Source organism: Anas acuta, chromosome 2 (assembly GCF_963932015.1).
Source record: "Anas acuta chromosome 2, bAnaAcu1.1, whole genome shotgun sequence".
In the NCBI taxonomy this organism is placed as follows: domain Eukaryota; kingdom Metazoa; phylum Chordata; class Aves; order Anseriformes; family Anatidae; genus Anas; species Anas acuta.
Window position 1 is genome coordinate 50,349,369 of NC_088980.1, and position 22,165 is coordinate 50,371,533.

Here is a 22,165-nt window from a genome sequence, read left to right on the forward strand (position 1 = left end):
TCAAGCACAACTGCATCTTTCTCATGCATCTTTATACATGAGACTTGAAGAATCCCTAGGCAGAAAGATGGACTACTCAAAACATTTTCCCATAGATAAAACAGTTTTTTGTTATTTGGGCCTTTTTCAAGTCTCAGAAACTTGGTAGAGACTGCATAAGGGGAAGAGAAACTTCTACAACTGGGGGTTGCTCCTTACCAAAGACCTCAAATTTGGCTTTCTGCAGAGCTAATGTCACTGGAGTACTTGAGAGCTTGGACTGTAAGTGATTTCTTTGACAAAAACCACCATCACCACCAAAAAAAATGGTGACACACTGAATTCAGGATGTAAATACTCCTGAAGATGTCATCGTAAGTTTCTGACCTAGGGTTCAGTCATCAGAAAGATACGATACTTTTATACGATGTGTTTTTCTCTCAGAAAATACAGGCGGTTTCTTTAGTTATAAAGGAATGTCCACCAGAAAATGGAAAACAAACAAACAAAAACCAAACAACAAAACAACAACAACAAAAAACCACTTTGAATCAAATAGATAACATCAAATCTATGCTGCTTCAGAAATGACATTCTTGTTTAGAAGAAAAAAACTCCACCATGTTAGAGGACAAACCTCGTGCTAGATCCTGAAAAAATAAAGAATTAGTCAACGCATTAGAAGAGGATTTGAAGTGAAACAAGCTTTTGTGAGAGAGTTAACAGGCAGGATGCTCTTACTTAACTACAAGTCAAGAGAAATGGACAGAACATTTAATTTCTGTGCAAACTTTATGCAAAAGATGGGAGGTTTGCAGCAGCCCCTACAGATGCCACAATAAAAAACAATAAGAAAAAATCTCCAGCCAGTATTGTTGCATAAACATAGTCTGAGCTTGAATGTACATTTAGTTAAATCAATGAACCAATGTTTTGTTCTACAGAATTAGCTGAACATTTTCCAGGGGAAAAAAAATGTTTATTTGCATTATTAATGAAAACATGAAAAGATTATCTCACTTAATGTGATAATTACTGTACTTCACTTTAATACTGTCAAGTAAAAGCTGTATTTTGTGAAAATGTGTTAAAAGGCAGGCTTCAGCTTCTGTTATTCTCAAAATGATGAAAGCCTTCAAAAAAAAAAATCAATCTTACAGTCTGTAAAAACCTATGACTAAGTAATCTTAGCAAGCCAATAGGATAAAATCATTTTAAGATTCATTACACCATGTAAATCCATTGAATATTTGAGACATAAACCAGTCAGGAATGCAAGTCTTAACACAACCATCAGCCCAACCTTGTATCAGATTTGATGACATAAAAACCGGACACTCATACATTCTCTTTGTACAGCACTCTGAAATACTCTGGCAAGTCACTAGCTGTTCTGTTCACCGAAGTGCAAAGCAGGTTGTGATAAATGGCAATAAGGACTTTTTTTTTTTTTTTCCCTGCAGAAAGGATGCGCTATGTCATAAATCTATAGTGATCTGGACAGACAAATGCATGAAAATTCAGTTATAATAAAACTATATGATCAGTGAAAGCTTTTGTTTACTGTGTCCACTGGATTTTGAATTAAGCCACGTGTAAAGTTCTCTCAACATTTTCCATACATCTGTATTTCTTATTTTTATTATGAACATGTAGTGTTGGAACTGCTTCAACTTTTATGAATTGTTTTTATGCCCATAACCCCATTTTTTCTGTCATTATTGATACACAGTTACCCTGCAGAAAGTTACAAACTAAATCTAATGTACAGAAATTTGTTAGAACACTAATTAGCTGGTAAGTACAACCTCTTCCCATTTTTAGAGCAGATTCGGATAGATAATGAATGGAACAACAATTTTGTTTCTAAATCTGCTTGTATTCAGATTTAGGACTGTCCTGCTTATTAGGACAAAGAAAACATATGGAAAATTAAACATTAAACTTTATTCTATATTCTGTTTCAATAGTGTGTGCTGAGAGTGGCTAATACAATAATCTATAGAAGATTCAAAACCAGTTAAGTTTCACAAAATGCTTGAAAGTTAACATTTAAAAAATGCCAACAAATCCCATACTAGTTTCATTCCGGAGTTTAACAAGGATTTGTTGATCATTTACTATCATAAGATAAAAGACATAATCCAAACAAGTGGCAGTAACATAGCTTCTCATTTGCTTTCATCTTTTGTGCTAAAAATGTTCTCTAGGGGAAGCACAATTGCTACCTCTTAATTACTAAATTAATGTTAACTGTCCAGAGGTCATAGGCACACACCTGTGCCATATAAGGTTAACATTATCTTCTGTAGCATAGAGACAAAAACCTTGGCTCTCAACACTCTCCCAGGTATATGCACATACTTGTGTAGGCCCTCACATAAAAGCTAAAGGAAAATGGTATCACAGCATACATGGGGGCACTTTAAAAATGTATAAAGAAAACAAACAAATAAAATTATAATAAAATAAAGTAATTAAATTAAAATATAAAATTTTAAGCTTTATTTCCCTGTTCCATGGCATGCATGACCAACACTGATTAGGAAAGTCAATTACTCACAGACACTTGCCTTTGCTTACACTAGATGTATGCTGAAATAGTTTTCTGCTCTATGAAACACTGCTCTGCAAATTAGGGCTAGAAAATGATTGAAATATATAGGTAATAGCTAAAAAAGACACACAAAAAAAACAAAACAAAACAAAACAACAACTGCGTTTTCCACTTTGATATGGCGTATTTAAATTCCAATTTTCCTTCGGATTTTAATGCTAATTATCACATACACTCATAATAATAAACTGCTGTGAAGCTAAGCCTCAAACTCAAATTCACATGCAGAATCCAGTAGCTAATACTGTGTTACTAACACAGTAGTGATGCCAAACCATCATTCTTAGCTGACTAAAATACAACACACTGCAGTGGGTACAGCCTAGTAATGCGAGAAACATTTAAATGAAGATATCAAACAGGTAAGGAAACAGCAAGGAAGCAAAGATTAAAAGGATATTTAACAGAAACCTATCTGCTTGCTCTGGTTTTGAAGCAACAAATATTTTAAAGCATCATAACATTAAAAAAGAGGAATCTCCACTGCTATGCTTTCTTCAGCTGTTAAAATGTTATAATCAATGCCAAAATTCACTCAAATACCTAAGCAACGTAAATATTTTATTTCTCTTGGAAGTTTTATACATTCCCTCCACCCAAAAATATGTGGGTACCTAGTAAGTGACAGACGCAAGTGAAATGAAACAGAAGCCTGGTTCTGTAAGCACTCCATGTCATAACCCAGTGTTTCCAGGTACATGGTATAACGGAGGTGGGGGAGGTCCAAAAGGATATGCTACATGGAAAAACAGTTTGCTGGCCACAATTCAGAGTTCAGCTGGCTGCCTTAGCAACTCTCAGGATTGCGTATGTGAGTTAAATGCTCCCAAAAACTTGTCGGCAGTGTGGGAGCAGCCATCCCAGCCCCGTAGGGAAACCCTGCCAGTCCGTTGTTCAAACCTGAGCCGACGGGCTCGCTTGCCCTCTGCAGACTCTCAGAAACCAGCAGTCACCGAGACATGGTTGTTCTCTGCCTTCTCACTGAGCAGTAAGGCTAAAGACCAACAGTGACTGGCTGCTGTGGGACACACGTGTACGCAGTCAGCTGTAGAGCTAAATGACCACACAATCAACCTCTCAGGTGTGGTGTTTCCCCTTTTCCTTCTGTAAAGGAGTTGAAGGTTGTCAAATGCTTTTGCTGAAATTTTACTCAGCGAAACTCCTGCGATGGACATTAAATAGTTCAGAGAAATCAGGATTTTCTGTTGCACTAAGCTTTTCACAGGACACTGATTCATACCTGCTGGGATTAGTAATGTCCAACAGTTCTCACCCCAGAGGTGGCAGCAAGTCTGAACGGACGGGCTGTCTCACCGCAGGAGCAGTCTCTCCTGCTAAGCCTCATGGCTCTTTTGAAGGCCAAGCAGCGACGTATCTGGCACAGCAAGCCAGAAGACAATTAATTTCTACGACCCCTGGGTTTTGCCAATAAATATTTTCTCCAGATTTACGAAGAAATGTAGATGCTCTGGTTTCGTATTCTCTTATGCATAAAGTATTTGGAAACAAAAACCTATTTTCCAGCTTAAACTTGCATCTGAATCACTATTTTCTAGTAAGAGGATTAAGATGAACTTATACTGTTCCTTGTACATTTACATACTGCCACATTTGCAGCATTGTCTTCCTGCCGCATAGTCATTTAATAGCTGTATTATAGCTATCTCTCCTACTAAAAAAATGAGAGCTCTACACTACATTGAAAAGTAAAATATAGGGATGAAAAAAAATTGAAGTGCAAGAGATAAGCAATTCAGTTGTGGAGAATAAATCTTCATCTGCTCCAGCCACTACTCTAATGCACCAACCTCTTGAAATGTAGGGTTTGTGATTACTTTGCCACGCAATAAGAAGTTTATAACTACAAATTTATCATCTTTATAAAGAGGTGAATCATAAACTCATGAATGGTAGATACAATTTATAGACCAATAAGATACATGTGAATACAAAATTGAGCTTCCCCTAGGTAGTCTGTATCATAGTCCACAGTCTCCATAAAGAGAATTTCCCTGTAGTTGAACTGCATCTCTTGCACGCAACGTTTCAGTTGTAGAACTATACTTCTAAAGAGGTTTAATGGCTTTTACATGTTTAACACTTAATAATTTTCTTCATTTAAGCATTTTAGAGGTAAAGAAAATAACCATTAAAGGTACTGACCAGATAGAGAAGTATTGTATTCTTTATTTCTTCCATCATTCTTTCAAATGCTGAAAGAAACTTGCAATGTGCAACTTCAGTCAGTATTTACCAGCTTGCCAACTATCACCTTCATCAAAAATCCTTTTGTGTGATATTATTGCTCTATATGATCAAAATAACATGGCTTACAAAATTCATTTATTACTTAGTACTATGTGAAAATCAAAAAGGTACACATGGAAATTAATGAACACATATTTTAATGTATCAAATATATTTTATATCATCATCAGAATTAGCACATCTGAACAGTCCAAGCTGTAAACATGATGCATCTTGGACTTGTATATGTACGAATATGGTAACAAAACAAACACTAAAGTATCTTAACATACATTTAGATATGCTTAAAAACTCAAGAGCAAATTTAAACTAAGAATTTTATGTTAAATTAATCTGTTATTAAGCAAACATGAATTAAAATTATTGTTTTAAAAACCAAGTAGACCACCCCAATTCCATTCTAACTTCTGACCCTGAGGTTGAAACATAATGACAATATTTATACAGAAAAAACAAGAAATGCTTTGTTTTTTGTGTTTTTTCTTCAATACTAGAGTAAATACAGTATCACCATTAAAAAAAAAAACAAAAAAAAAAACAAAAACACACAAACATTAAAGAGATATTTTAAGAATACTCATTTCTAATATTGAGTGATGATTGCAATTCTTTCCTTTTAACCTTGCTACTGATGTTATACCATTGCTTTCAAAAACCCGCACTCATGTGCCCTCAAGGGAAGGAACAAAAAGAAAAGATACCATCTTGCTACACTTAAGAAACTGGGAAATTGATGCATATTACTTATTCCTACTGCATCATCTAAGAAGATACCCACTAGGGTTTTCCAGAAGAAAACTGCAGATAAGACAGTTCAGAAAAAGGAAAGCTTAGCCATTAGAACATAAAGAAAGTAGCATTCCCAACAACTGTGTTGATTATGCTTAGTAAAAATGTTAGCCAGCTTCTATGGCAAGTATTATAATAGAAAGACTAAATACTTTTTTTGCATTTAAAAAGAGGGCATATCTTCTCTCTTCATAAACCATTCCAAAAACTATTCTTCCAAACTTCAGCCAAAGCAGAACATTATAGTATCATGACATAAAAGCATGAGGAGTGTACATGTAAATGCACTGTGTGTCCATTATGCCTCCACTTTTATTTCCCAGGCTTCACACCACAGTTTTGGTGTGTGTGTATCAGAGCAGAACGTTAACAGGAGAGACAGAAGAAAAACACTCTCATTGTGTTTCTCTACCTCCAGAAAAAAAAAAAAAAGTACATTAGTAATAAGAAAATTCTGTAAAACACAAGCACTATGCACATTCTGCTTAAATAGGGGAGCATGAAGAACTGAATTGCTACAGATGCTGAATAGACTTCGTATCAGAAATGATGAAGCATATGGAAATCTTGAAATTATATCACAATTTTCTAGACTGCGCCCTTTGAAAAAATAAATAGGTTCAAGTTATGTTTAGTGCCATCCAATCATCAAAGTAGTCTGTAACTTTAGAATTATTTTGTGTTAACTTCACATTGCATGACTCAATTCAGACTTCAGTATTTGTGTGTGGATGTCAGCAGGCTAAGCACAATCAGGACATGAGCAACAGTCTGGCAGATATAACATCAACAAAGCAAGACACAGGAAAATGGGGACTGCAGCCAACACTCTCACTGTGAATTTGGGTACCATACTGTAGCTGTAGCATATGCGTACACAGAAAACAAATAATGTTTTATTACTAAAGAGGACAGTTATCATGACATGCATAAGAACTCCAAGTCTCCATCTCAAAAGAAGCTATATAATCCGCTTTAAGAAAGACAGCTTCTGAAAAATGAGCACTGCAAACTGCCAAAGAGATACCCCTAGAGTCTTTTATCATTATTTTACCATACATCTCAAAGAGATTTTTCAATCCCAGTTCCGTATTTCTTACTTTTGTACTACCCCTAGTTAGTTATGCCCATACTACAGTATAGCCTAAACTCCTCCATGTTGACTGTTAATCTGATTCGTTATAGAACAGTCCTAGTTCCATGTGTTTTACAATCTTCTTTAAAACAGAATTAATTTAGTTCTAAGAAACAATTGGAAGGAAGAAATAAGTGCAAAGATGAGAACAACAGTGTAACATCAAGTATTTATGATAAAAAGAATAATTTATGGCACCGAAAACCTTATCTTTTACATTAATTAAAATCCAGTGTAAAAATACTAAACAGACTTTTCTCCCAATTACTCTTCTTGTGGGTACATAACTAAGAAAAAGTAAGTAAGAGTTTTATGAGAACACCCTTTAAACTTCAGAGAAACATTACACCGTTATTTCTATATTCTTTAGAGAATTATTTCTATACTCTTTAGAGTAAATCTTGTGTAATAAGACAGAAAATAGTGCCTGCAGAAGGGAGGCACTTTATAGTCACACTATTTCAAGGTAAATAGCTTTTGTTACCGTTCATGATTCTCAGTAAAGAAAAACTTAATTTCTAGTGATCACTGTCATAAAAACTTTTGCTATGCCTTGTATGTTTTCAGGGCTTCTTTCAAGCTAGAATTAATGTAGATGAGGCTATATTTTTTTCCAGTCATACAGCCAGGGAATTTAATAATTTTCTTATTTATACACCCATATAAGAAAGTGAAGGCTGTAAAGTGAATTCAACATACATTTGTGTTGTTCAATAAAGATGAGCTACAACTAACTTGTTTTCAGCATTTTTTTCTGATGTGCCTATAATAAAGTTCTACACATAATAAACAGAATAAGTCTAAAGCAATTTCCACTTTTCCACAGCTTCAGTGGGAACTTATTGCAAACTATGCTTTCCCTCAGCAGTATTACAGAAAGGGTTCAATAGTCACAAGTTACAAGGCGTAAGAACGCCAAAAGTAGAACAAAACCCATGCACTTCTGACCATTGCCATCCTGACATAAAGACAGCAGAATAATTAAAAGCCTACAGCCCAAACTCCAATATCCTCCAATATCCAATATTTGGCATGAAAGATGATGCTATAAAATGGTAACTAGCAATTTCTAGAGAGGCAACAGATCTAATTGAACTGTGGCAGCAAGAGCTCTTGCTTACCTATTTTCATTCTCTCTCCATGAGCTAGCTGCAATCTGATTAAACAATCTGAAGAAGTAAAGATAAGAGATTCAGAAGATACTGGTATCTGTAAGCAACCTTTTTTTCCTCCTTCTATTCCCCCTTCAGAAAACATCCTCAGTATATTTCCTTGCTAGAAAGTAAAGATGCAGTAGCATTAGATAAGAAAAAAAGCAAAGAAGTGCTGTACAAGCCCAGATTAAAAGACTGCCCTCCTGAAATGTGACATTCAGTTTAACTGGAGTAATGTTATAATACAAGAATATCTTAGAGTGCCTTATGTTTGTCTCTCCCCGAGTCACTACCTATGACATACATAGTTTTTCAGTCTAGGCAGTAAAGCACTAAATATTCAAAATATCTTCATGAAATTATGCGGGCGTTCAGCATCTTTGAAATCTTTCATCAACTTGTATCTCTTTACGTGACCTTCGGAATCAAATGCAAGGAAAGAAGACTTACAAATTTAGCAACTGGCTTTGTAGAAGCACAAACTTAACTTTTAAGAGACCTAAAGATTCTGTGGTGAAAGGAACTTGTAATCCCTCAAACTTGTAGTCCTTTGTAGACCCACTGATCACTAGGTTCCAGTCTAGACACAAAGATAAATCTACTTTTGTGTGCATCTGGTGGAAAAAAAAAAAAGTTTCTACTTTTTATTGCTAATTTAATAATTTTATAAACACAATTCTTTTGAAATAAGAAGAGAAGCATTGTGATTAGTTCAGACCTCAACTGTAGACAAAAGAGAGTGAGGAGTCTAGAAAATGAGGTGTAAATATACAGATAAGTACAAAATACTTTCAGCATTTTCTTAGCAGAAAATGTTATAAGGATTTTAAACAGATGACATCTGCATTTGCAGTAGTTAGACTGACAGAACAAATGTACTAAAACTCATTATTAAAAAAGCCTACATCTGAAAGACTTCTCATGGTTTGTTAGGTCCACAATTAGCACATCTGCAAAAGGAGCTCTACGAAGTCTCTCTCTGAGAATCAAGAGTTAATTTTCAAGAAGAAAACAAAACACATTCATGCTGCTGAAGTAAGGGATGTTGTAGTATGCTTTATAATTGTCCACATTTTTAAGTGAGTGGAAAAATATACCTAAGAATGGTATATAGTTATTTACATATTTTTAAATGACCCTGGTGGTGGTTTTCAAATTTTAGTTTCAATAACTGTCAGGATAATGTGCTAAAGACACTACAACCACTGCCACAAGGCCTGGGATAGCTTCTAAGCAGCAGGATGTCTGGAACAGTTGCAAATTTGATGACAGCTCATTTAGCTGCTTATCTTTCAACATGGACTTAATAATATTTAGGAGCTTACTGTAAGGCCATCTTTCAGAAGAAAATTATGTACAGTTACAAATTATTCACAGTGTTCAGAATTTTCTTGATCATCCAAGTAATAGTGTTTAGAAACAAGCTTTTAGGAAGATTTTTCTGCCTCTATTGTTGTATCAGTCAAAAATGAGCTATTAGAAAATATAAAAGTTTTCATGTAGAAGACTTCCAAACAGTAAGATACACAATTACATAAGAAATACATAAATAAAATACACATTTACATAAGAAATACAAAAAGAGACCATGATAAATGTCCAGATTGTCCACATAAGCTTTTCTGGCATGTGTCACTATGACCGGAATGAGAACAAGGTCACAACAGAAGACTAGAACACTGGAAACAAATTATTGCATCTGAAATCACTTGGAGAGGAAAAAAAAAAAGTTATACCGAAACATACTGGATTAAAATCATATTAAAGAAAATTATATTAGAAAGTTTATTATATTAGTCGAGAAAGCAGACTATGAAAAGTTTGATGCAGACATACAGATAGTGCTGGAAAACCTACAAGTAGCAGACATCCAGCATGACTGGGAAGAGACAGCAGCTGAGACCACTCCTAGCCACGCTATTCTGCCCTTGAGCAGACTGTCGTGTCTGTGCAAAAGGAGGTGCCACCTCACCTGGCTGCCACTGCAACAAAACAGATGAAGCTCAGGGCAGATCAGGAGAGACACAAGACAGACGCTGCTGAATCACTTAAAATCCGTAAAAATAAAAGGATGAAGAGGTGGCCTAGAAAGCTGCTGAAGCTACCTGGTTTTGGCTTAACTCCTTGTAAAGAAATAGGGAAGAAGATAGCATCCCTGAAGCCGGTTGTCTCAAAGGACTATGTAACATCTTCTCTCATTTTGGATATTAAGTTTCTTCAGACACCTGCAGCAATAATCCATTATTTGCCAGGCAACTAAGGTTCTAGTTTACATCCAAGTGATTAATCACCTTCCAAAATTTCAATTTATTTTCCACTGCACTCATTTACTATTGGTCCTTTACTTTCTTTCTCCAACTGCATGTAATTGTGAGCCTGCATATGCTGAAAAATCAATTCTTCATTACCACTGAAAGTTACTGAGGCTAGAACAGGCTTGCTAGTAGTCCTCTGATTTTAATGGAGTAGAAGGTACAAAAAAGAAGAGAACTTTTAGCCTGACGAGGCCTTGACTCTCGCTTCTGGCAGCCCAAGTTTGCTGATCGTATTGGAAAGCACACATATTTCCAGCATGAATTATGAGACAATCCCGAGTGAACAGCAGCAGCCACCCACAATTAATGTTATGCTTCCATTTCATAACACACGCACAGACACACACACAGAAAAATTGGGAAGCAAAAAGCTTTTCCACAGCTTCATGCTACTTCCAAAAATACAGACTTTTCAGCCTGCCTCTAAACTTCCCTATCTCCTTCTCCACTCTCCCCCTCTCATTTGTCCAGATGTTGGGTTACTATCCTATTGCCTTACGAAGGGGCCGTAATAGGGAAAGATTAATAAAGGCTTTGATCAATATCACAATTGCTTTACAAACCAGAGAAGTAAGATAATGCAGTACGCTCAACTGCAAACAAGAAATATGAAAACACATGACCAGTGTAAGGATTTTTAATGGGTATATATTCACATTGTCTCTGAATATTTGAGTAATTACAGAATATGACATTCAGGTTCTATAACTGAAATATACTCCAATTGTTTGCCTTTATGAGCAAAGTAAATTTCAGGGGATTAAGTTTCAAAATTTTGAGATAATTAAATCAGTCTTGCTCTTTTTGTAACTAAAACCACCACCTTTCTGAAATATAATTTATGCAGAATCTCGAAAGTTCAGACCACTTGAAAAAGACAACTCACATTTCGAAAAAATGAACCTGCAATTAAAAGAATTTCTGATATAAGACTATAAATTTATTTGGAAGCTGCTGCTTACGTTCCTTTTTATACAAACATATTGAAATTAATATCTCATCCAAATGAAAATCTCCTCCTCTGTATCAGTCAGTTAAAATATATATATCAATATTAAATCTTTAGGTCAGCTACCAGCCTATCAACAACATTTTCCTGAATGTTAGAATTTAAAGAAATTTAAGTGCAAAAAGGACAGCAAAATTTAAAGAATGCATTTCTGAGTATAAAACAAGGCTTCTCTAGTACAGCTTTTCAGTCTGATGGGTTTGAATTTCAAACTACAATTTGTTATCCATCTGGATACTAAACCAAAAATGTTGCCACCTGGCTGGACAGAGGGTCTCTAAATACAAAGTACTGCATATCAAATAACAGCAATGGAATATCAGTCTTTGTTTTTAAAGTACACTTCTAGGGTTTCTGCCTGAGGAGAGTCCTCAAAGGGAGGAAAAAAAAAAAAAAGTGACGTATAGTATCACAATTTCAGAGGGTCTAGAATGCTCCATTCTTTTAAAGAGTGAGTTTTAATGCAAAAAAAAAAAAAATTTTTGAGAACTCTAGCTTCTCTATAAAACATTCTGCACTCAGTGGGATATGAACAAATCCCCATCTTCAGAAGGAGATACCTCTGCAATCAATTCTTGGCTCTCCAGAGGAAGGAAAACATTTTACTATTTTTCTGGGAGAAAAAGAACTCCCAGAGTATTTCATTGGTCTGATGGGGAAAAGAAAGATTCAGGAGTCCCTAGTATCTTTGGTATTCAAAAACCAAAGAGATCACATGGTTCTTTTTTTTTTTCTTTCTTTCTTCCCTTCATTTTTACTTCCTGTATTTCATGCTTATTTGCTCAGACGTCTGAAATCAAGTTATTAAGCACTTAACTGATAACTGTATTATATTTTGGTGTGCGACTTTACTTCTTCAGCGGGTCAGCCTATGGAATTATTGGTTTAATAGAATTTTAAGTGAAGATACTATCACAGGAGATGTCACATTTTAGAGATGAAGGTGCCATTTGGAATACACTGATAAGGCCCTGTACATTTCCTGTAGGAAATTTCTAAGATGACTTTATGACCCTAGGAATATGAAAAGGAGATATAGGGTGTTCTACTTTTGTTTTATTTTTCCTATTTGATAAATGGAAGATGGAAATAATCCCTCTTGGCTATTAAAGTAGTTCAAACACTTATTTAATTTTAGCTATTTTGGCTGTAGGCTCTGGAGTTGTCTGCAGCAATGTTAAGTCCTGGCAATCTTTGCTTTCAGACCTTTATGGGAATATCTATATAGAATGCAATAGCTGGCTGCTGCCGTAGGAGGAGAGACTACAAATGAAGACACTAGGCTCTTAAGTGCAAAAGAAAAAAATATTAGTTTTACAGATGTGCACATGTCCAAATATCCAAAACGTTTTCTCTGTCCTGCATAGCTTCCTTATTCTGCTTCCATATGGTATAAGGAATTTTCCATTTTAGCATTCAGAGACCGTTTCCTAACAGGAACTACTAGATAGTTTGGTAGTTTCTTAGTAAGCAGGATAAATAAAGTTTATTATTATTCAAAAACAAGACATCAAGACAATTATCTTTTCCTTGTAAAATTTACTACAAAAAGCCTGTGGAAGAAGATGTATGTCATAGATTACTTTATATTCAATGACCAGCTGTTTTAAATTTGGATATTAACTAATTCACGCTTTTCTCTGTGCAAGAGCTGAATGATATAATAAATTTCCATATGCCCCAACATGTGCCAGCTATAATAGGTTATCGAAAATCCAGCTGCTGTTATGATAATAGCTGCCAACGTTAGATCTACTGAAGAGAACAATGAATCAGCTTCAACTAAGACATAAACTGACTGAGTTCTAAGATACGTGGGAATACAATATAGCTGTTCATTTAAAAGTAAAGTTGACCCAAAGCCACATGAAAATACCAAGAATCTGCGTGCATTGTTTAGGGTATAAAATTAATGCCAGATTAACATATAATGGCAACAAAGATAATAAATAGTGAACCTGTATTTTTATAATCAGCTCCATTTCAAGCAATTGCTGTAAATGTACAGGAACATACTATAAACTACAAAAAAAAAATGCAAACAGACTCTATTCTGTTGTAGCTTTCTTTTCTTTTTTATATTTCACAATTCCCATGCAACTCTTGCATGACATTTTACATGCCTAGACTGCTGGATTTTTGAATAATCATGAAAAATCAACTATAAAAATGATTATGAGAAACGGTTTGCTTTTGTTTTAATATCCAATATTTTAATGTAATTTTAGTCAAGGGTATCCCTTTGAATTAAATCCCCCCTCTTAAATCATTAAAAGAAACATATAAAAAAAATATTAGATTGAGCAGAAGTAGCCAAACAAGATAACTGAATTAATTCTCCAGACAGATGTTTTTATGACAATTGGCACAGTCATACACACAGAAATATGTCAATATTTAATTTTAAAAGCTAAGAAGACTTCATTGGATATTAAATTAGTACTTGTGGTTACACCTTTGCATGTAAATGGAACTATTGTGTTCAGGTCAGCATAAGTACAACATTATGATATATACTTTTACTTCTTACAATTAACTGTTCTTAAGGAAAATAATTTTAAAACTACTATAAATCACCCATTCCATAAGCAGGATGATAGTATTGCTTTATCAGTGTAAATGTACACCAGCCAAAGGACATAAAATACTGTTTATTAAAAAAAAAAAAAACATTTACATTACCTGGAGCTGGCTCATCTCCATAACACAAAGTATACAATGTTCAAAAGCCACATTAAATAAGACTTCAACAGTTTTAACTTCAAGCAGTCTACATATAGCGTTTAAGAATAAAAAATAATCTAAGAATGTATTATTTGAAAAAGATTAGGAATATATCGACAAATTAAAAGCATGTCATGCAGAGATTTAAGATGCTTATAAAATCTCAAGCAAAGGGTCAAACCACATCAAGGATCATACAAAAAAAGTCAGACTTTGAAAGCTCAGAGAAGTTCATTCTTTTTTAATACCTTAATGAAGAAGTTGCAAGTTATTGTGTTTTCAGCCACATGTTCCTGACATTAAAAAAGCAACCATAAACAAAAACAAACAAACAAACAAAAAAACAGCCAACAAACCCCAAACCACTATTATTTTCCTCAAATATTAATAGACTTACTTTTCTTTAAGGAAATCCACTACTCGTTTGAAGTCTGCCACGCAGTATTCTCTTTTCATGTCCATGAGCACACTGTCAGAGGCTGACTGGACTGGTATGTGCAGAAAAGCATACACTCTTGGATGATTGAGAATCTTTGCCATTTCCTATGAGTTATTCAAAAAAGGAAAAAAAAAAAAAAAGATTATGAAACCAATACACAAATCTCCTTTAAATTCATATGTGGTACATATCATTTGTAACACTTCTGAAACCCAAATAACACTGAGTTACAGTAGCCCAGTTGAGAGAGTAGTGACATATGAAAATATATGGAAACAATTTTGTTTTTAAAGAAAGAAGAAAGCTTTCATTTTTCATTTTTCATTTCATTTTCATTTTTTTTCATTTTCATTTTTCATTTCCTTTGAGATAGGCCTGACATTCCCTAAGTAGTACTAGTTATCCATTTAGAAGAAAACTTCAGAAGAAAATTATTGTGAAAATCAGTGCTTTCAGACGGTGGCTGTTTTCAATTTCATTAGATGGCAAGGGTTAGCTGCTTTCCTGTCAGAGTCAAAAGAGTTCTCAGATGCCAATACATGAATGTCTCTAATTGGGATATCCTTAGAGTTGGCAATTTGCTAATTAAAGTATATCTGATCATTTGCAAGACTGCTCCAATACTAGTCTGAAATCTCTTAACTGCGTTATTACAGACTCCAGGGATTAAACGCATTTGGTTATAAAATGGATAGAACTAAGCAGTGGACTGCTAAAAGCACAGTAATGGCTTGAAAAGAGGCAGGGGATGTTATGCATTATGTACAGGTACAAAAGGACAGTAAGAAAACAAGGTATAGGTAACAGAGAGTCCCAAAAAATAATCAAAATCAAAGCCAGACCAAACCCCAGACTGCCTTTTCCCTTTGGTTAAATTATCCTTATCTCGACCCATGAAACTTTTTTTTTTTCTTTCCATCTTATTTTCTTCTCCCTCTGTTCTTCTGGGTAGGGGAAGTGAGAGAGCAGTTTTGGTGGAGTTCAGTTGCCCAGCAGGGTAAAAACACCACACAAGGACAACAAGAAGGGCTTCTTCAAGTTTATCAATAGCTAAAAAGATGATTAGGGAAAACATGAGCCCGCTGCTAAATGTGGTAGATGTCTTCAAAACAAAGGATACGGAGAAGGCAGTGATTCTGAATGCCTTCTTTGCCTCAGTCTTCACTGCTAAGACAAGATGTCAGAAATCTTGAACCCTAGAGACAAGAGAGAAGTCTGGAGAAAAGATGACTTTCCCTTGGTAAAGGAGTATCAAGTTAGAGATCATTTAGGCAAACTTCACACCCACAAGTCCCTGGCCCCCAGTGGAATGCACCAACAGGTGCTGAAGGAGTTGGTCAATGTTATTGCTGGGCCACTCTCCATCATCTTTGAAAGGTCATGGAGAACAAGGGAGGTGCCTGAGGCCTGGAAGAAAAGGAAACTGCAGGCCAGTCAGCCTCACCCTCCATCCCCAGACATAGAGCTACTGGAACGAGTCCAGAGAAGGGCTACGAAGATGATTAGGGCACTGAAGCGTCTCTCTTATGAGGAGAGGGTGAGGCCTGTTTAGCTTGGAGAAGAGAAGACTGAGAGGAGGGGATCTTACCAATGTATGTAAATATGTGGAAGGAGGGTGTAAAGAGGATGGAACCAGACTCCTTTCAGTTGTGCCCAGCACACTGGGCCATGGGCACAAACTGAAACGCAGAAACTTCTAGCTGAATATTAGAAAACACTTCTTTACTGTGAGGGTGACAGAGCACTGGAACAGGTTGCCCAGAGAGGCTGTGGAGTCTCCTTCTCTGAAAATATTCAAATTCTGCCTGGATGTGATCCTGTGCAATGTGCTCTAGGTGATCCTGCTTGGCAGGGGGTTTGGACAAGATTTGATCTGCAGAGGTCCCTTCTAACCCCAACCGTTCTGTGACTGTGTGATTTTAGAACAACTACTTGTGTATACTCTTGTGCATACCTTTCATCCAAGAAGTATGTATATACAAAACCTGAAAACTCTCAAATCACTTTAGAAAGCAGCTTTGAAGGTTTCTGTCTAAACTTCTATTATGTGTTTATGATAAGCAATTACATTACTCAGTGGAATACCTACCCTCTCCCAGATATGTAAACTAAATAATACAGTAATAATTATATTGATAATGGAGGGTGTAGAATTTGATGCACAGCAAAGGTGTGTGCAGCTGGCTCTCAGTGGAAGCCAGGGGTAGTTAGCTTTGAGACTGAAAGAGTAAAGAACATGCCACCAAACATCCATAAAAAGCCCTTTTAAACGGAACCACTTGCCTATGTCCTTAATTTTAGACATTCAGCTAGAATACATTGTTCAAACAAAACAGAACAAAACAAGTTCTGCAAAATAATGTCACAAAATGGGGAAAACATTAATTTTTCCTCATTTAAGCTTTAGAAAATACTATAAATTAAGTTTATAAAAAGCATTCTGGTAGTCATGCAATTTTTATTTTTATTTTTTTTTTGCATCAGTAGCATGTCTAAAGTATCACAAATGGCAGAAGGGCTGGAACCAAGCTGCATACCGCAACCCTACTGCTTAACTCTTAGTTCAAAATACTTCACTCAACTTTCAAAAACAGACTTATGATACAAGAAACCAATGAAAGCCAAGTTTCATAATATGCTTCTGAATCTGCCAAGTTCATAAAAATAACTCTACAACATAGAAAGAATTAATTCTCTCTCACTCCTCTCAAAGTTGGCAACTTCTGAAAAACAGACTCTTCACTAAGTGATCACTTTGTGAATTCTTTTTGAAGGTAATCAACTACTACTTAGAATTTCTAGCTATGAAAACATATTTTTAGCCCAGCTTTTGCAAGGCTAATGACCATTTGATAGAAATCCATAGATTTCTATCGCAACCAAGATCTTGAAATATTATGTTTTAAAAGTTATGGTTTTGTTCCTTTCCCTCTGCATTCATACTAAACAACACTTATATTTTTAAGTTTTGTCTTTTTTAACCTTAAAACACAGATCGATTCTTTCCACTATAGTAGCGGCTTTTGAATTTTGTACAAAACTAGCCATATATTGCTGGACAGCAGGAAATAAAAGCATAAATAACTTGTATTTACCTGTGCTAAAGACACCATATATAGTAAAGAATGAGAAACTACTTTGTCTTACCACAGTTTCATATTGTCTTTTAAAGTCACAACTGAGGAACTTCTCTAAGCATTTTTTAAAAATTTGTTTTCATTTTTCTTCCTCTTTGCTGTAAGAAAATTAACATGGTGCTGCAAAATATTAAACGTAGAAAACAAATACTAAAAACTAAAATGTGAGAATACAAAAATGTTTAACCCAGAGAATACCTGGGTTAAAAAAACACACCTCCCAGACCTAGTAGTTTTTTTTAATCTTACAATAACTTGCACAAACCTGATGGTCTCACATTTGATCTGCTTCAGGAGCATGTGCCAAAAGGGAACTTTCAACAACACTTCCTATAAGAACTAAACTGATACGTAGTCAGTGGTCATACTTAAATAAGACTCTAGTCAAAACTGCTTCTTCCAGCTATCTCCCAATAAAAAATAATCATGACTTCTGCAAGTCTTGCAGTTACTATTGTGGATATCTTGCAGCATTAAGAATACAACTGTTTTCATTTAAAGTCATTTCACTTGGTCCTGTACTAAATGAGCACAAAATGTCCATCAACTAATTGAATTTTTCAACTGTCACTACAAGTCTCTGTATGGATCAAAAACGTAAAAATCCTAAATGGAATAAATCCAGAATGTTCAGTTATGCACTAAGTAATATTACTGACAATTCCACTGCATTGCTTTGTTTTAGAAAGATGCACATCAGTCTCTCAGAATCAAAGAAAGTGAATTCTTCAAAAAGTGAATTGTTTGTCTTATGTATCAGAAATGCATGCACAATACACATTACATATCCAGGAACCCTCATACAGTCTAGTTATTGAGGTCACAGGCTTCAAGCATGCTCTAGACCCTCAAAGCTCCTACAGAATAGAATATTGCAAATGAATTTCTACTGTGAAGTTCTTTCTTCATGTACTTTCTATATCTAAAGCTACACAAAAGATGGTATAAGCACTTCAAGCACTGAATTTCTATGGAGTATATTCCCATGTTTTCAGGCATAAATCTGAATCAAATGCAGCATGGATAATTGAATTTTTATTCACCAAGTATTTCAGGACCATAACTATTAACTTTAACAGAACAGAGATTATTAACACCAACTAATCAGACACAAGACAGAAATTAGAAGGCACTGTGTCCTTCTCATTTGTTCTCTAAGTACTAGTGCTTTTTTTTTTTTTAACTTGTCACAATGAGAAACTCAGAATGAACAGCTCAAAAGGAAGCAGAATAATGAATTAAAAGAAAATTTTCAGATATCTGCATAAACCAATCTTCCAAACGTTCTAAGTGCTCAATTATAAATACAACATTTTACCCCAAAACCATAATGTAAGATCATTCCAGTCTTACTGTTTATCCTCCCTACACCTAACACTACACTCAACTACTTCACCATATAGGTGTGATTAAATACAGCCATGTGCTGGATTGTCATACTTAGTTAATCCTGACAGATTTTCCCACACCACAGACTGCACACAGAATACTAGTTTTTATCACTTAATAAAACTATTAGTTAATATCCCAGAGAGAGCTTGAAGGACATCAGAGGCTCATGTATAATTGCATTTTAAAGCATCTCAACATTCTAAGGTTAACATCTGTTTCCTGTTGTTATATATATATGTATCTTTCCAACAAAGTGTTTTGCATTAGTAGATATAATTGCATATTTCAGCTAGTGGGAAAAAATGCAATATACATTTTATGTATTTTTTTCCATCTGGAAATAATAAAAGAACAACTTTTTGAAATCTTAAGATGGCGAAAGAAAACTTCTGTCTTTAATCATGACTGAAACAGCTGATTGCCTTTTCCCCCTGTCCTGTGGAATCTACTAATACCTACATGAATCAGGAGAAGCACTACATGAAAAGGACATTGCATGTAGGAACAAAAAGTCGAAGAGTAGCACAATTTGTTTCAAGCTGACTTCACAAAAAGCAAAAGTCATGTAGTGTCAGAATCTAACAATGCATGTGAGAGACCCTTTAGGAAAATGATCGCATAGGAACTATTTTTTTCCAGTTCTTAGCAGCTGGAGTACATCAGAACACAAGGCACATTGCCTAGTCAGTATATTTTATCCCAACAATTACAATATACAAATTTAACCACCTAACCAGAAAATCAATCCTTCTGTTTGTCATGACACGATGCACAACCATGGAGAATCACAAAGACAATAAACCTCAATACCCACACATCTCTCTGTCAGTATCAGCAAGCTTTTCAGACAGTGATTCTTTCTCCTAAAGTAGGCAGAGGTCCAGTATTTGAATTCTCCCTCATGTTTGAGTCACAGTGATCTGAATAACTTGTTTCCTAGCGAAAGAATTTTGTCCTCTGCCAAAAGCGAAGCCCAAATACATGCTCATCCATATGGAAACATGACAAAATGGCACTCCCTCAAAACTTTTTTCCCTTGTGGCAGATGTTAGTTTGAGATACGTAACGAGGAGTCTCCACTGATAGTTGCCATCTAGAAGCCCAGTGGTGCTACCACCAGCGCAGCCTGGATAAAAATCAAGTGGCTATGGTCCACTTTTAAATTCCTCTGCTACAGTGAAATTCAAAAACAGATGAGGTCTAGTGATGGATGCATGGCAATGATGACAGTGTGACTGTGGCTGGACAGCCCGTAACAGTTTTGTTAAAATTTGAACAGGGAACCCCTCATGCCTCCCCTGAGTAATAGGGTTGTAAAACCCAAGAACGTGTAGGATGCATAATCACAAAGCTCCCTAAGCATACTGCTTGGAAGGCAATGCCTCTCCCTCATCTGGACAAGAATTAGGGGAGCTGTAATAAAGCCACACGCTGGACAAGGTGAGTGGCAACCCCTGTCCCAGGTAATGATACGACACACACACACAGGACTAAGCAGCCCATTAGGACAGAGAATTCACTTGGGAGCAGCTAGGTGCACACACAACTCCGATCAATGTAACTTGAACCTTAAGATCAAATCTTTGGGTTGCCAGATGGAGAGCAAAAGTTTGTTTTGCCACACAGGAAAAATGCCTCCTACGTTATCAAACAAAGAACTGGTATTAGCACAGGCAATTCTTTTTCCCCCCATGATTACGGATTAAGCTGAATCTCTGACAAAAAAAAAAAAAAAAAAAACACAAACCAAGCCAAACCAAAAACAGCTATATGCCTTCAAAAATTTCTCATAACTTCTTTTATTAAAAATGAGGACAGGCTAAGAGGAGTTCTTGTTTTTGTTTTTGTTTTTTTTTTTTTAAAAAAAAAAGTGACAGATAATATTCATAATATTCCAGATAATACTGCAATACAACACTTTCATAGCCCAACTGGGATTTGTTCCATCTCTTACCATGAATCAGTATACAAAGAAACACGGAGCACCAAATACTAGCCATCTAATTTTTTTAAAGAAACTTTTAAACATAGAATTATCAAGAACTTTCCGACTAAGTTAAAAGTATGCTTCTCTCCAAGACATTACTCTTAAGCGGGATATAACTGGTACACCTAAAAAGAGAAAAAACCTCTTTGCAGAGTACCATTTTTGCATTTATCTGATGAAAACAGTAATTCTTAGTACACCTATCTGAACCTGGGTTCCTGAAATACTTCATGATAAGAAAATTGGTATACCTAACCCACCCTGCCTATCAGCAGGCCTGACTTTACATTGCGAAAATGTGAAGCATTTTTTTGCTTTCCACAAGGCTACTTATTACTCACCTTGTTTGGAACTGTGAACACAAGTAAGGCAGTGGAGTCTCCAAAAGTGTGTCACCAAAATTTAGCCAATTCAGTGAGACACTTGGCATTAATAGCATAACATTGATTTCCAGAAGGCATTGAGGACCTTCAGTTCCCATGTGAACCTATGCAAGTTGTATCATTGGAAACACGCAGTAAATAAATGGCTCAGTCTTTCAAAAAATGACAGCTGTTAACGTTGCTATTGCAGCCATCACTGCAATCATAAAGAGACTCTGCGCAGTTGACTTGTCCAGTTTCAATAAATGGATTCACTTTAAGGGGAAATGTACATTTAATTAACTGCTGGAGTGATGGCTTAATGACTTATAGCCAGCCAACCAAACAGTTAATGTTAATTCCTTGTGAAATGATTAATTCTGATCAGCAAGAAAACACACACCTTTTTCATTTTCTCCAAGGTGCTCTCTAATTTTTCATCATTAAGCACTACTCTAATGAAATATTTTCTTCCAGAGGTAAATTGATACTCCTCTTTGCAATATGCATTAGAAACACACAGAGAAGTCCACAAAAAAAAAAAAGTGATTTATTTCAACAGCACAGAGCTGCTTTAAATGATTTGCTGTCTCAATTATATGTTATGCTATCCAATAAACCCAAAAAACAGGTAAAATGTAAGCGAGGCACACATTTACAATAGGCAAATACAACTGTTGCACTAATTTTTTGTCTTCAGAAACCTGGATCGGTGACCTGGAGCACTAGTTTTATCCACATCATGCATAAGCTTATGCCAAAGCCTAATGAAGCAAGCAGTTTTACTGAAGATTATGCAGATGATGCTGCAAAGCACAGTGAATGTGACAGTTTATCTCTCAAAGAAAACAAAGGGTT

The 22,165-nt window shown here is 35.5% G+C and overlaps 1 protein-coding gene across 7 annotated transcripts in view; it reads right to left on the reverse strand.

Annotated features, from left to right (window-relative positions):
- The window catches only part of CDKAL1 (CDK5 regulatory subunit associated protein 1 like 1), a 495,974-nt gene that overhangs the window by 200,331 nt on the left and 273,478 nt on the right, over positions 1–22,165 (reverse strand). For all 7 annotated transcript variants that reach the window (XM_068674727.1, XM_068674724.1, XM_068674723.1 and 4 more), the window contains one exon: positions 14,388–14,533. In XM_068674727.1, coding sequence (XP_068530828.1) covers positions 14,388–14,533 — 146 coding nt within the window. The remainder of the gene's footprint in view (positions 1–14,387; positions 14,534–22,165) is intronic.